This window comes from Chlorocebus sabaeus, chromosome 16, assembly GCF_047675955.1.
Source record: "Chlorocebus sabaeus isolate Y175 chromosome 16, mChlSab1.0.hap1, whole genome shotgun sequence".
In the NCBI taxonomy this organism is placed as follows: Eukaryota; Metazoa; Chordata; class Mammalia; order Primates; family Cercopithecidae; genus Chlorocebus; species Chlorocebus sabaeus.
In genome coordinates, this window is record NC_132919.1 from 79,344,558 (window position 1) to 79,357,012 (window position 12,455).

At 64.8% G+C, this 12,455-nt stretch overlaps 1 protein-coding gene across 2 annotated transcripts; it reads left to right on the plus strand.

Moving 5' to 3' along the window:
- Positions 1-1,875: 1,875 nt before the first annotated feature.
- On the plus strand, positions 1,876-11,880 carry GCGR (glucagon receptor). Of its 2 annotated transcripts, XM_008013266.3 has the most exons (14): positions 1,876-2,043; positions 6,541-6,778; positions 7,505-7,607; positions 8,485-8,592; positions 8,671-8,792; positions 8,883-8,989; positions 9,065-9,221; positions 9,312-9,471; positions 9,546-9,606; positions 9,835-9,904; positions 10,229-10,317; positions 10,460-10,598; positions 10,668-10,709; positions 11,127-11,880. In XM_008013266.3, the coding sequence occupies exons 2-14, from the start codon at positions 6,719-6,721 to the stop codon at positions 11,382-11,384; spliced, it is 1,476 nt and encodes a 491-aa protein (XP_008011457.1). In that variant the 5' UTR covers positions 1,876-2,043; positions 6,541-6,718; the 3' UTR covers positions 11,385-11,880. The 2 variants fall into 2 exon arrangements, with proteins under 2 accessions (XP_008011457.1, XP_072861592.1); XM_073005491.1 differs by lacking the exon at positions 1,876-2,043 and having other exon boundaries at positions 2,064-6,778.
- The last annotated feature ends 575 nt before the right edge of the window (positions 11,881-12,455 follow it).

Here is a 12,455-nt window from a genome sequence, read left to right on the forward strand (position 1 = left end):
GGCAGAGCCTGCAGCACCCTCACCCCAGTCCCTGCAGCCACCAGGAGGTGGTCCCCATATTCCCATCACCCCCATTCACAGAGGTCTCAGACTGAGGCTGGTGGGGGGAGCACCATTACCCAAGATCAGAGCCCTGTTGTCTGTGCCTCTGGAGAGGTGGGGACAGGAGCTGAGGGATGGTTTGGGTGGAGAGGAGAGAGGATGCGGCAGCAAGGGCAGATGCTGGCAGGTAGACAGACTTTTATGAGCTTTGCCTTCTGACTTTTGCCTCTGGCCACTGCTCGGACTACAACAGAATGTGCCTCTCCAGAGACAGGGCTTCCTATGGGCTGGGAAGCACGGAGCCCCCACAGTGTGGCTACACAGGGGAGTGAGGACCAGGCGGGGGCAGGCCTGTGGGGGTCACAGAGCTGGGCTAAGCTTCAGAGGGAAGTGGCCCCTGGGAGGGGGAATGGCTGAGGTTAGGACCCTGGGTTCCAAAGCCCCCTAAAACAGACACAGAATTAGGGAGAAAGGACCCCCAAGACCAAGGACAGCATCTATGAAAGGAGCCCTCCATGGGCAGGGCATGTCCCAGGACGAGGGTGGCCAGGACAGATCCAGGGAAATACAGGAGCAGCGGGACCCGGAGATGGAGTGGACATGCCAGAGGGAGCCTTCTCAGTGGGGGCAGAGGCACCATCCGGACAGAGACAGGCACTGAAGACAAGTGTCAGCGGGAGGGGCTCTGGGTGGGGAAGAAGACTGGGACTTGGAGGAAGACCTCTCCAGGGAGAAGGGAGGAGGGAGAAGGAGAAGCGGAGGAAGTGGGAAGAGGAGAGTGCTCATCCTGGAACCCACAGCCTCGGGAGGAACTTTCCAGAAGGAAGGCATGACCATCAGTGTCCCAGGATGCTGAGAGGCCAAGAAACGTGAGGTCTCAAGGCATCCATGGGGTTGTGGTGACCCCAAGATCACTGGGCACAGAGCAGGGACAGCTGGAGGTAGAAGGGGAGGGACGCGGGCTGAGGTTCTAGCGGCCCCAAAGCCAGGTGTGATGTTGGCTTCAGGAGGAATGAGGAAGGGGAGATGTCCCCCTGAGCGTGCCTCTTGGGGAAGGCAGGGGTTCTGGCTGGGGCTTCTCCACTCCCAGGAAAGGAGGTGGTGTGGAAGGAGGGGGTGGGACGGAGGAGAGAGCGCCCCGCAGCCACAGGACCAGCAGGTGGGGGACCAGGGTCAGCGCTGCTGGAGGTGCCTTAGAGCGACAGCACTGGCCGGAGACCGGGGAATGTGGCACAAAAAAAGTTAAAGGGCACCCCAGGGACCGCCCTGCCGGTCCACCCATGTCACCCATGTCGGCCCCACTCCAGCCCCCATTGCTCTGCAGGGAAAGGAACCCGGAGCCGCCGTGGGGGCGAGCGGGGGTGTCGGTCCTTCCAGAAAATTAGGAAGGCGGTAGGAAAGAAGCGGTGAGAACCTGGGGCCACGAGAGAAAGCGGGCGAGGGGGCGCCCAGGGACGCGGAGGGAGCGAGAGGAAGGGTCGCTGAGCCACAGCCCCCACGCCCCGCCGCGCCCCTCCACGTCCCAGGGTGTCCCCGCCGGGAGCCGGGACCCATCGCGACCACCACCTGCCGGGCCAGGGTCCGCGGGGTCCAGGGTCTGCAGGATTGGGGTCTGCGGAACCAGGACCCGTGGGGCAAAGGTCTGTGGGGCGCGGGTCCACGGGGTGGAATTCAGGGCGCGGGGTCTGCGGATGGCCAGGGGCGGGGTCCGCTCCGCGGGTACCAGGCGCTCGCTGGGGCTCCCGGCGCAGGGTGGGCAGGACCGAAGCTCGCCGGGAGGCTGCGCGGAGGGCGGGCGGGGACCCTCGGCTGTCGCTCCCACCCCCGCGGGGCCGCCCCCGCGCCCGCCCTCCGCCGCCGCCCTAGCCCTGCGTCGTAGCCGGAAAGTTTGCACCGACCCCGATCCGGCAGCGCCGCGCAGACGAGCGGTCACCGGCGCCCGACCCGAGCGCGCCCGAAGGACGGCGGGGAGCCGAACCGAGCCCCCAGCAGCGCCGCGCGGTGAGCACCTGGGCCGCGGCCCCGAGGGGACGTTCGGGAGCCGAGCCAGTGGGGGCAGAGACTGCGGGGCTGGCGCGGCGGGGCTGGGGGGCGCGGGGAGGAGGGAGCCGGCCGGGCGGCCTCCGGGGCCTGGGCTGGTGCGGTCCTCGGTCCCGTCGGACACCCCCGTTCCCAACCCCGGCTCGGACACCACCCGGTCTCGCACCGTCGGGCAGGTCCAGGGGTCTCAGCCTCTCCCCCGTTCTCTGGTCCCGGGTGGGGGGCGCGGCTGGGGGCAGGGATGTCGCTGGCTGCCTGGCGCCCTGCGGCGGCCACACTCCCCGCTCTGGGCCCCGGGCCCGCCGCCCTGGGAGCGCACAAAGCGCCGCGGACGCGCCCCCGAGGCGCGGGGTCTCACCAGCTCTCGCTCCCCTCGGCGGGCTCCTGCCCCCAGGACTGCCCGGTGGCACCGACGCGGCCCGGGAAGGGGTGAGGGGTGTCTGCGCCCCACCTGGCCGCTCCTCTGCCGCGGCCCACACTGGCGACTTTGACCCCAGCAATCGGGTCACTGCCCTGCCCGGCTCCGGCCTCTCGGGCGCCCCCGCCACCGGCCCGACTCGGCCACCGGGCTTATGCCGACTCCGAACCGACCGACCCAGCCCTCTCGGCGCCCGCATCCTCCAAGGACCGGCCAGGGCTGCTTTCTGCCCTTGCTATTGGGGGCATGAGGGTTGGGGGGTCGGGGCGCACCCAGGTCGGCACACAGGCCTTCCCCGCCCCCACGGGGTGAGGGCTCAGGGCTTTGTCAACAGCCTGTGGCCCCTGATCCCGCCCTGGTGCCCTGACCTTCCGCTGCCTTCTCTGGTTTCACAAAAACATCCCGGCTCCCATGCGGGAGCTCCTCAAAGCGTCTGAGAGGCCCCTTTCGGACGCCCTGGGAGCCCCGCTGCCTTCCTGAACCAGTGGCCGCTCCACCCATCCTGGGGGCCCAGCTCCAGGTCTGCGAGTCCCTCATCCACCCCCAGTGAGAACTGGTGGAGCCTGAGGGAGCCATGAGCACCCAAGAGTCACGTGTTCTGCCAGGGCGGACATGGGACAGGACAGGGGGTGCCAGCCCTGCAAAGGGGCTGGGGCAGTGGAGCTCAGGTGGCCCCAAGGCCTGGTGGTGGCTGGTGGGGCCCAGCAGACGGCTGTGGGAGGGAGGAAGGGGGTGGTGTGCGGTGGAGGGGCTAGGAAAGGCGGGCAGGGCACCTCGGGAACCCCCCGCATTGGGCACCTCGGGAACCCCCCCGCATTGGGCACCTCGGGAACTCCCCCGCATTGGGCACCTCGGGAACCCCCGCATTGGGCACCTCGGGAACCCCCCCCCCTAATTCTTAGCTCACTCCAAGGCCTGAGAAGGAGCTTGGTCACCTGGACTGTGAAGGCCGAGGGTGGGGTCTCTGGTGGGTCGTCCCACCTACCAGCAGCGTCGCCAGCAGGGTAATAAGGGGCACTGCGGCCATGGGGAGCCCCGAGTGGCATCTCCGCAGCTGGGAGTTTCTGTCCACTTCTTCAGTCAACAGATATTGATCCCGGGCTGACGGGGGCCCGGGGTTGTCAGTGTCTCCTGTCAGGGGAGAGAGCTGGGTGAGATCATCAGAGGAGCCTCCCTTCTTCCCCTCAGTGACAGGGCAGGGTCCCCATTTGGGAAGTTAAATCATCATCCTGGTCCCAGGACTACAGCGGTCTCAGCCCTGCTCTCCAGGCCGGGCTGTCTCCTGGGTGCTCAGCTGGAAATTGGCCCATCCCCCCGGCTCCACCCACCCCTGCTGGGATGAGGGGCTGGAGTCTTCCTACCCACATGGGACCCACCGCCCGCAGGGAACGGAGGACCCTCACACTTCTACACCTCCTGCCTCACTATCAGAGACCCAGTGGAGAATTACCCCTCACCCCACCTCTTGTATTCAGAGGCCCTGACCCCTAGGGATCCAGGACTAGGGGTGCCCTGATGGGGAGCCCACCTGTGGCCTGTGGATACTGAGCTGTTGGGGCAATCCTCCAGGATCCCCAGCCCCACTTTCCCAACCTTCTGTTGAGGTTGGGGGGACACAGAGAGCCCCACTCCCTCTTCCTCCCCACTCCTGGGCCCTGACTGCTTCAAAGAAAGGCCTGGGGGACTGGGCAGCCCGCCCCTACCTCAGCTCGCTGGGGTCTCCAGGCTGCATGCACGGCTGGAAGGTGGGGCCCCGGCACTCGAGGACCTTGTGTGTGGAGGCGCCATCTCCTCTCGCACTGGCTTGGGGGTGCTCTCAGTGGCTCTGGGGTCAACATGGCAGTCATTGAATGGCTCCTGTTTCTCTGGCAGAGATGGGGCAGAGCCAGGCTTGGCCACGCTGGGCTCTATGGGGCTGTCATTTTGCCCAGGGAGCTCCTGGCTGGGCTGTCCTCTCCCCAGGATGAGCACGTATGCCCCCAACCCCCACTGCAGGGCCCCCAGGCAGGGAACAGCTTATCAGCCAGTGTCCTTCCTCCTTGGCCCCTGCCTGCATCTCCACCATCCACCCTGCTCCAGCTGCCCTTTGTCTCTCTCCCCATCCCCTGCCCAGAGCCCCAGGCCTCCCCTGCACCCCTGAGCCTGCCCACCTAGCAGTGCCCCTCCTCCAGGGCCCCTCGGGGTTGGGGGTGCACACAGCGGGGAGAGGTGGCTCCTGCTGCTCCTCACCCAGCCCAGCTCAGTGGCCAGAGCCGCCCAGGGCAGTGGCAGCAGATGGGGCTGTTTGATCAGAATCAGGAAAAATAAGGCCCCTTGGGTGACCCCAGAGCTGGGGACGCCAAAACTGCTCCTCCTCCCTCACCCGCCTGCTGCTTTCTCCACCAGGGAGAGCCCCCTCCCTACTCCATGGGTCCTTCGCCCCAGCGCTAAGCCTGCATGGCTGCTCACCTGGCTCAGGGACTGGGGATCAGCGATGCACGGGTCCTGCCTCCCATCGGCCCCTACCTGAGCCCAGGGCCCAAGGGCTGCGGTTGGGAGCCCCTTAGCAGGCTGTGACGCAGGTGCCTGTCCCTGTCATTCAGCTGTCACCCTGCTTGGTACATCTCAGGCCCTGTTAGCAGGAGGAGCCCCAAGTGGTGCTGGCCCCACGCAGGCTCACCCAGCAGCTGCCTGGAGGAGGCTAAAATCCAGGCTGTCCCATGGCAGCCAGCTGTCCAGCCCTGCCCGGAAATCCTCCGCTCCAGCTACAGCCTTCGCCCTTCTCCTCACCCCTCTCCCCGGCTTCTTCCTGGCACTGCCCTCCAGCTGGTCGGCCCTCCATCCACACCTCTTATTCTGTTTGAGGGTGCCCCAAAGAAGAGCTCATCGCAGCCTGGGGGCTCACAGCCAGCCACTCGCGGGCCCCGGCACTTGCACACGGGCCCCACGGGAAGACCCTCCCTGCTTCTCCTACAGAATTCAGTTGGTGCAGAAACTAGGCTCTGCAGCAATGAAAGGCCGATCTGTGGAGCTGTTCCCGCCCCGAACTCCCAGCTCAGATGCTGGCTCTGGTCTGGGACCAGGTGCTGTGACTCCCGCAGCCTTGGCAGACACCACAGGGGCTGTCCTCCCAACCCTGTGCCCCCACCCTAGGCCAGCTCCTCCTCCGAGCCGGCGCTGGCAGTGCTAATCTCAAAGGAATGTGCAGCCAGCCTGTAGTGTCCCATGGGACCCAGGAAGCCCAACCGAGCCTTGCATGGCACCCATGGGGCACCTAGGCACCACAGTGCTGGGCAGGGGCATGCATGTGACACAGATCCCTGAGTGTGGGTCCCACACACTTGGCCTGGCACAGCTGCAAGCCAGCCCAGCCACTTTGCTCACCGTGGCACTGGGGCCAAGTGATGGAAGGTCTGGGCACCGCCACCCTCAAGCTCGGCACGTTGACTCAGGTCAGCCTGGCAAGCCAACTTTCCCAGGGGCTAAGAATAGGTGAGGAGGATGGTGAGGACCGGAACCGACGGGGGGCTGTCAACTGAGGGAGGAGGTCAGCATCTGGGGAGGCTGGTCCCCTGCCAAGAGCATTGGGTCACCTGGCATGAGGGTGGCTGCCAACAGCACTGAGACAAGGGGCTCTGGGACCCTCAGAGCTGCCAGCCAGCCAGCGCTGGGTGGCAGGAAAGCCAGCTCCACTTCCTACTGGCAAGGAGTGACTCCTGCTGGGGTCTTCTCCCTCCCAGCTCCCTCTTTTTTTTTTTTTTTTTTTGAGACAGATTCTCACTCTGTCTGCCAGGCTGGAGTGCAGTGGCTCCTTCTTGGCTCATTACAAGCTCCGCCTCCCGGGTTCACGCCATTCTCCTGCCTCAGACTCCCGAGTAACTGGGACTACAGGCGCCCACTACCATGCCCGGCTAATTTTTTTATTTTTAGTAGAGATGTGGTTTCAACTATATTAGCCAGGATGGTCTCGATCTCCTGACCTTGTGATCTGCCTGCCTTGACCTCCTAAAGTTCTGGCGTGAGCCACCATGCCCAGGCCCCAGCTCCCTCTTTATCCGTAGGACTCTGAGGCTCAGAGGGGCAGCTTAAGGGGAGGGCCCCCCCACTGGCCAGGGCTCCCCAGGCTCTGCTGCTCTGCCACTCAGCTGCCCTCGGAGGAGCGCGCACACCCACCAGGACTGCATTGCCCCAGCCGTGCAGCCCCTGCCAGATGTGGGAGGCAGCTAGCTGCCCAGAGGCATGCCCCCCTGTCAGCCACGTCGACCCCTGCTACTGTTGCTGCTGCTGCTGGCCTGCCAGGTGAGGACTCACAGCACCCTCAGCACCCAGGGGCCCTCCTGAGGACTGCACACTGATGGTTCTCTGTCTGCCTGCCTGCCTGGCTGTCCGTCTGCCTGCCTGTCCATCTATCTGTCTGCCTATCTGTCTGCCTGCCTGCCTGTCTGCCTATCTGTCCGTCTGCCTGCCTGTCCATCTATCTGCCTATCTGTCTGCCTGCCTGCCTGTCTGCCTATCTGTCCGTCTGTCTGCCTGTCTGCCTGTCTGCCTATTTGTCTGTCTGTCTGCCTGTCTGCCTATTTCTCTGCCTGCCTGTCTGCCTGCCTGCCTGTCTGTCTGTCCGTCCATCTGCCTGTCTGTCCATCTGCCTGTCTGCCTATCTGTCTGCCTGCCTGTCTGTCCGTCCATCTGCCTGTCTGCCTATCTGTCTGTCCGTCCATCTGCCTGTCTGCGTATCTGTCTGCCTGTCTGTCCGTCCATCTGCCTGTCTGCGTATCTGTCTGCCTGTGTGTCCGTCCATCTGCCTGTCTGCCTATCTGTCTGCCTGTCTGTCCGTCCATCTGCCTGTCTGCCTATCTGTCTGTCTGTCTGTCCGTCCATCTGCCTGTCTGCCTATCTGTCTGTCTGTCTGTCCGTCCATCTGCCTGTCTGCCTATCTGTCTGTCTGTCCGTCCATCTGCCTGTCTGCCTATCTGTCTGTCTGTCTGCCTGCCTGTCTGTATGGTTGCTTGTGCATGTGTCCCCCAGCCACAGGCCCCCTCCGCTCAGGTGATGGACGTCCTGTTTGAGAAGTGGAAGCTCTACGGTGACCAGTGTCACCACAACCTGAGCCTGCTGCCCCCTCCCACGGGTGAGCCCCCACCCAGAGCCTTTCAGCCTGTGCCTGGCCTCAGCATTTCCTGAGCTGTCTTCATGGGAAGGTTCCTGGGTGCTTATGCAGCCCTTGAGGACCCCACCAAGGGGCCCTGTCACTCCTCAGGCCCCACCACCATGGGCAGGTGAGGTAACCAGGTAGCTGAGCCACAGAGCTGGGGACTTGCCTAAGGCTGCAGAGCCAGGAAATAACAGAACAGTGGAATTGCTGCGTGCCCCCAGGCCCAGACGCGTAATACCGCCTATAGCCCCATGGAGTGTTCAGTGGGCAGACAGTGCCAGGGCGTGGGAGGTGGGACCCAGAGGGTCAGCAGAGGACACAGGCCTGGGAGGGCTTGGGTGGAGAGTGCATATCATGGCCTGGACACTTGGGGTGCAGGGCGAGGCTAGGGCTGGAGGACTTACCTGGGAGGCAGTGCCATGGTTCAGACGAGGGAGGCAGCCTCCACTGGGCAGAGGGGAGCGGATGTGGCAGCCACAGGTTTGGCAGTGCACCTGGGATGGATGAAAATGGCATTGGGGTTCAACCCCCAGAGAGGGAGGTACTGCAAGAAAGTCACGGAGAATGGGGGACCCCAGTGTGGGTTTGGGGGACAACTGAGATGGGGGTTCTCCGAGGGAAGGTGTCCTGCAGAGCTGGAACTCAGGGATGGGGTGGGAGTGCTAGGGGAGGCTGGCCCAGGGGAGATGGATGGTCAGGTGAGGAAGGTGGAGGTCAGATGGGGGAGGTGGAGGTCAGGTGGGGGAGGAAGCAGCCCAGGTCATGTCCTGGGGGAGGTGACAGCCGAGCTCAGGCTTCCAGAGAGAGGTAAGAGGCCTGCTGAGGGAGCCCCTTCTCCCACCCTGCCCTGCAGAGCTGGTCTGTAACAGAACCTTCGACAAGTATTCCTGCTGGCCAGACACCCCCGCCAATACCACGGCCAACATCTCCTGCCCCTGGTACCTGCCTTGGCACCACAAAGGTACCCATAGAGGGAAGGAACTGTGGGAGGGGCGGGCCCAGGGGTGGGGCTGACCCCAGCCTCCCCCAACACCCGCAGTGCAACACCGCTTCGTGTTCAAGAGATGCGGGCCCAATGGTCAGTGGGTGCGCGGACCCCGGGGGCAGCCTTGGCGTGACGCCTCTCAGTGCCAGATAGACGGCGAGGAGCTTGAGGTCCAGGTCAGCCGGCGGCAGGCGGGCGCGGTGGGGCTGGATGGGAATGGGCACGGGGGTCCCCGCCCGGCCCTCACAGGCCACTGTAACTCGCAGAAGGAGGTGGCTAAGATGTACAGCAGCTTCCAGGTGATGTACACGGTGGGCTACAGCCTGTCCCTGGGGGCCCTGCTCCTCGCCTTGGCCATCCTGGGGGGCATCAGGTAGGATCCTGCCAGTGCCCAGGGCAGCCACAGAGGGCAGGGAGGAGGGTGGTCGCTGACTGGCTGTCCCCACAGCAAGCTGCACTGCACCCGCAACGCCATCCATGCGAACCTGTTTGTGTCCTTCGTGCTGAAGGCCAGTTCCGTGCTGGTCATCGATGGGCTGCTCAGGACCCGCTACAGCCAGAAGATTGGCGACGACCTCAGTGTCAGCACCTGGCTCAGTGATGGAGTGAGCCCCCGTCGGCGGCCCCACACAGGCGGGTGGGCGGGCAGCCAGGCAGGTGGCCACGTGGCCGCGCTCACACTGCACCTGTGCCAGGCGATGGCCGGCTGCCGTGTGGCCGCGGTGTTCATGCAATATGGCGTCGTGGCCAACTACTGCTGGCTGCTGGTGGAGGGCCTGTACCTGCACAACCTGCTGGGCCTGGCCACCCTCCCTGAGAGGAGTTTCTTCAGCCTCTACCTGGGCATCGGCTGGGGTGAGTGGGCCGGCACGGGAAGGGGTCGGGGCAGGCTGGCCAAGCCTTGAGACCACAGCTGCTGCCCCCCACAGGTGCCCCCATGCTGTTCATCATCCCCTGGGCAGTGGTCAGGTGTCTGTTCGAGAACGTCCAGTGAGTATGAGCGGCCGGACGGCCCGGGGAAGGGGCCGGGGGGCTGGGGTGTGGAGCTCTGGCCCGAGGCAGGGAGGGGCCGAGGGTGCCTGGGGAGGGTGGTCATTCGTGACCTTCTCCCTTCCTTTCCTGAGGCCTGAATTAGATACTGGCAAGATCGGGACAGGGGTGCTGAGGGCTGAGGGGCTGGGGGCTGTGCCCCGGTTTGTGAGTGGCCCGGCCTTGCAGGTGCTGGACCCGCAATGACAACATGGGCTTCTGGTGGATCCTGCGGTTCCCCGTCTTCCTGGCCATCCTGGTGAGGAAAGGAAGAGCAAGGACCGCATGCCAGGGCCCTCCTCCCTTGGCGTCCTGAGGCTGCCCCAGGAGACAGCAGCATCCTGCCTGGGAGGGCCAGGAGGGAGCCGGCACCCAGACAGGACACCAGGACACTGGCCAGCACCCTAGGCACTGAGCCAGGCTGCTCCTCCCTGGCTGGGTGCCCACCAGCCCCAGGGCTCTGTGGCTCAGGGCCTATCTGGCTTCCAGACTCACCTGCAGGAGGGTCAGGTGGGGCCTTCCAAGGGCACAGAGCTGTCCCCTGGGGCTCGGGGTGCCCCTGACTCGTGCCCTTCTCACATAGATCAACTTCTTCATCTTCGTCCGCATTGTTCACCTGCTCGTGGCCAAGCTGCGGGCGCGGCAGATGCACCACACAGACTACAAGTTCCGGTGGGTGCCACGGCGGGCCGGCGCCTCGGGATCTGGAGACCCTCAGGGCCAGAGGGCAGCTGGGGGTGGGGACTCCAAGCTCCACGTGGATGGTGCGGGCCGAGGGCGAGGGTGGTGGGTGACTCAGGCTCTGCCTCTGTAGGCTGGCCAAGTCCACACTGACCCTCATCCCCCTGCTGGGTGTCCACGAAGTGGTCTTCGCCTTTGTGACGGATGAGCACGCCCAGGGCACCCTGCGCTTCGCCAAGCTCTTCTTCGACCTCTTCCTCAGCTCCTTCCAGGTGCCTGCCCGCCCGCGGCTCCCCCACCCGGGGCGCAGCATGGCACCCCTGACCACTCTCTCTCTCCAGGGCCTGCTGGTGGCCGTCCTCTACTGCTTCCTCAACAAGGAGGTAGGTGGGAGTGGGGGCGTCTGAGACCATCAGCCCTGGCCGTCAGGGTCAGGGGCAGAGAGTGGCACAGGGATGCCAGCCCCACCCCTGCCCAGGGGTTGAACACATGTGGCCCAAGCCTTTCCCTCCACGTGCTCTTACTGGGTACAGTTGCCATGGCGCTGGCTGTCAGGCCCCCAAGACAGGTTGGCCTCAGCCCCATCGCCAGGGTGTCCACAGCGGGGGTCCCCAGGTGTCTGCAGACTGTGCTTTCCATGGCGATGCTGGGTGGCATAGCTGTGCCCAGCAGGGAGCTTGTGTCACTCTGCACCCCTCAAAGTGGAGACTGGGCATCTCCGACGGGGCCCACAGCAGGTCCCGGTGGGGCGGAGAGGACAGGCAGACCCCGGGACTGGCCTGCCCCACCCCCCGCCCCAGGTGCAGTCGGAACTTCGGCGGCATTGGCACCGCTGGCGCCTGGGCAAAGAGCTGCAGGAGGAGCGGGGCACCAGCAACCACAAGGCCCCATCTGCGCCTGGCCGAGGCCTTCCTGGCAAGAAGCTGCAGTCTGGGAGGGGTGGTGGCAGCCAGGACACATCTGCGGAGATCCCCTTGGCTGGTGACCTCCCTAGGTTGGCTGAGAGCCCCTTCTCAACCCCGCTGGGACCCCAGCTAGGGCTGAACTCAGGCACCTAGAGGGCATCGCTGGACAACCCAGAACTGGACGCCCAGCTGAGGCTGGGGGCAGGGGAGCCAACAGCAGCCCCCGCCTATCCCCTACCCCCAGTGTGGCAGTCCGCGAGATGGGGCCTCCTCTCCCTGCACCTGCCCTGTCCCTGGTGCAGGGGCGAGCTGAGGAACCCAGGGCGGGGGTGGGGGCTGTGCTGTGAACTGCTCACCAGTGTCCCCATGTATGTTGGCACGTGCTACATGCGTGGAGATGTCCTCCAACAATAAAGAGCTCAAGTGGTCACCACGCATGTCCTGGAAAGCAGAGCTGGAAATGCTGGGCCGAAGCAGTGGGGATGGAACAGCAGTGGGTGGTCAGTGCCAGTGCGCGTCGTTGAAAGACCCCTGCTGTCCCAGTTCACAGAGAGTTGGCACTGGAACCCCAGAGGATCCCGAAGGCAGCCAGCCTGTGCCCATCTGAGCAGGCCCTGGCCACCTTCCCATCCTGGTTCTGGCGGGCATCCCCCTGGACGCTTTGGCCACCAGAGGGTCACCATTCACCAGCAGAGATGTGAGGGGCACAGTGGCTAAGGGAGCATGAGGCATCACAGTCCCCCAACCCACCCCATCAGCACTGGATTTACCCAGAGGGTGTCTCCTCCCTGGAGGCTGTGAGGACACTGGTACCTGGCTCACCAGCCCGCCCTTCCTATAAGCCTCCTGGCCTCCGCTTCATCTCAGCTCCAGCCCCCTCGGGCAATTTGCAGGCCACGTAGCAGACTGAAGCAGGAAGAAATGGGCCTGAACATTGCCTCGGGTCCAGGTGACGAAGCAGTGCAAGTTGCCCAAACTCTGCACAGGACCCGCGGAGCGCGACACAGAGAGGTCCAGCCTACGCCAGTCCTCCTGCCACTGCATGGTGGGTGGGTGCCCTGCTTGCCAGCCAGGGAGCACCAGGAGAGAGCTGCCTCCTGCATGTTGGACACAAGAGGTGCTTGAGGGTGGGGTCTCCCATTGTCTGGGGCACACCCTGAATCTAAGGGCCCAGGGACCACACAGCGGGGGTGGAGACAAGTCCAGGGTGGAAGCCCATGAGGG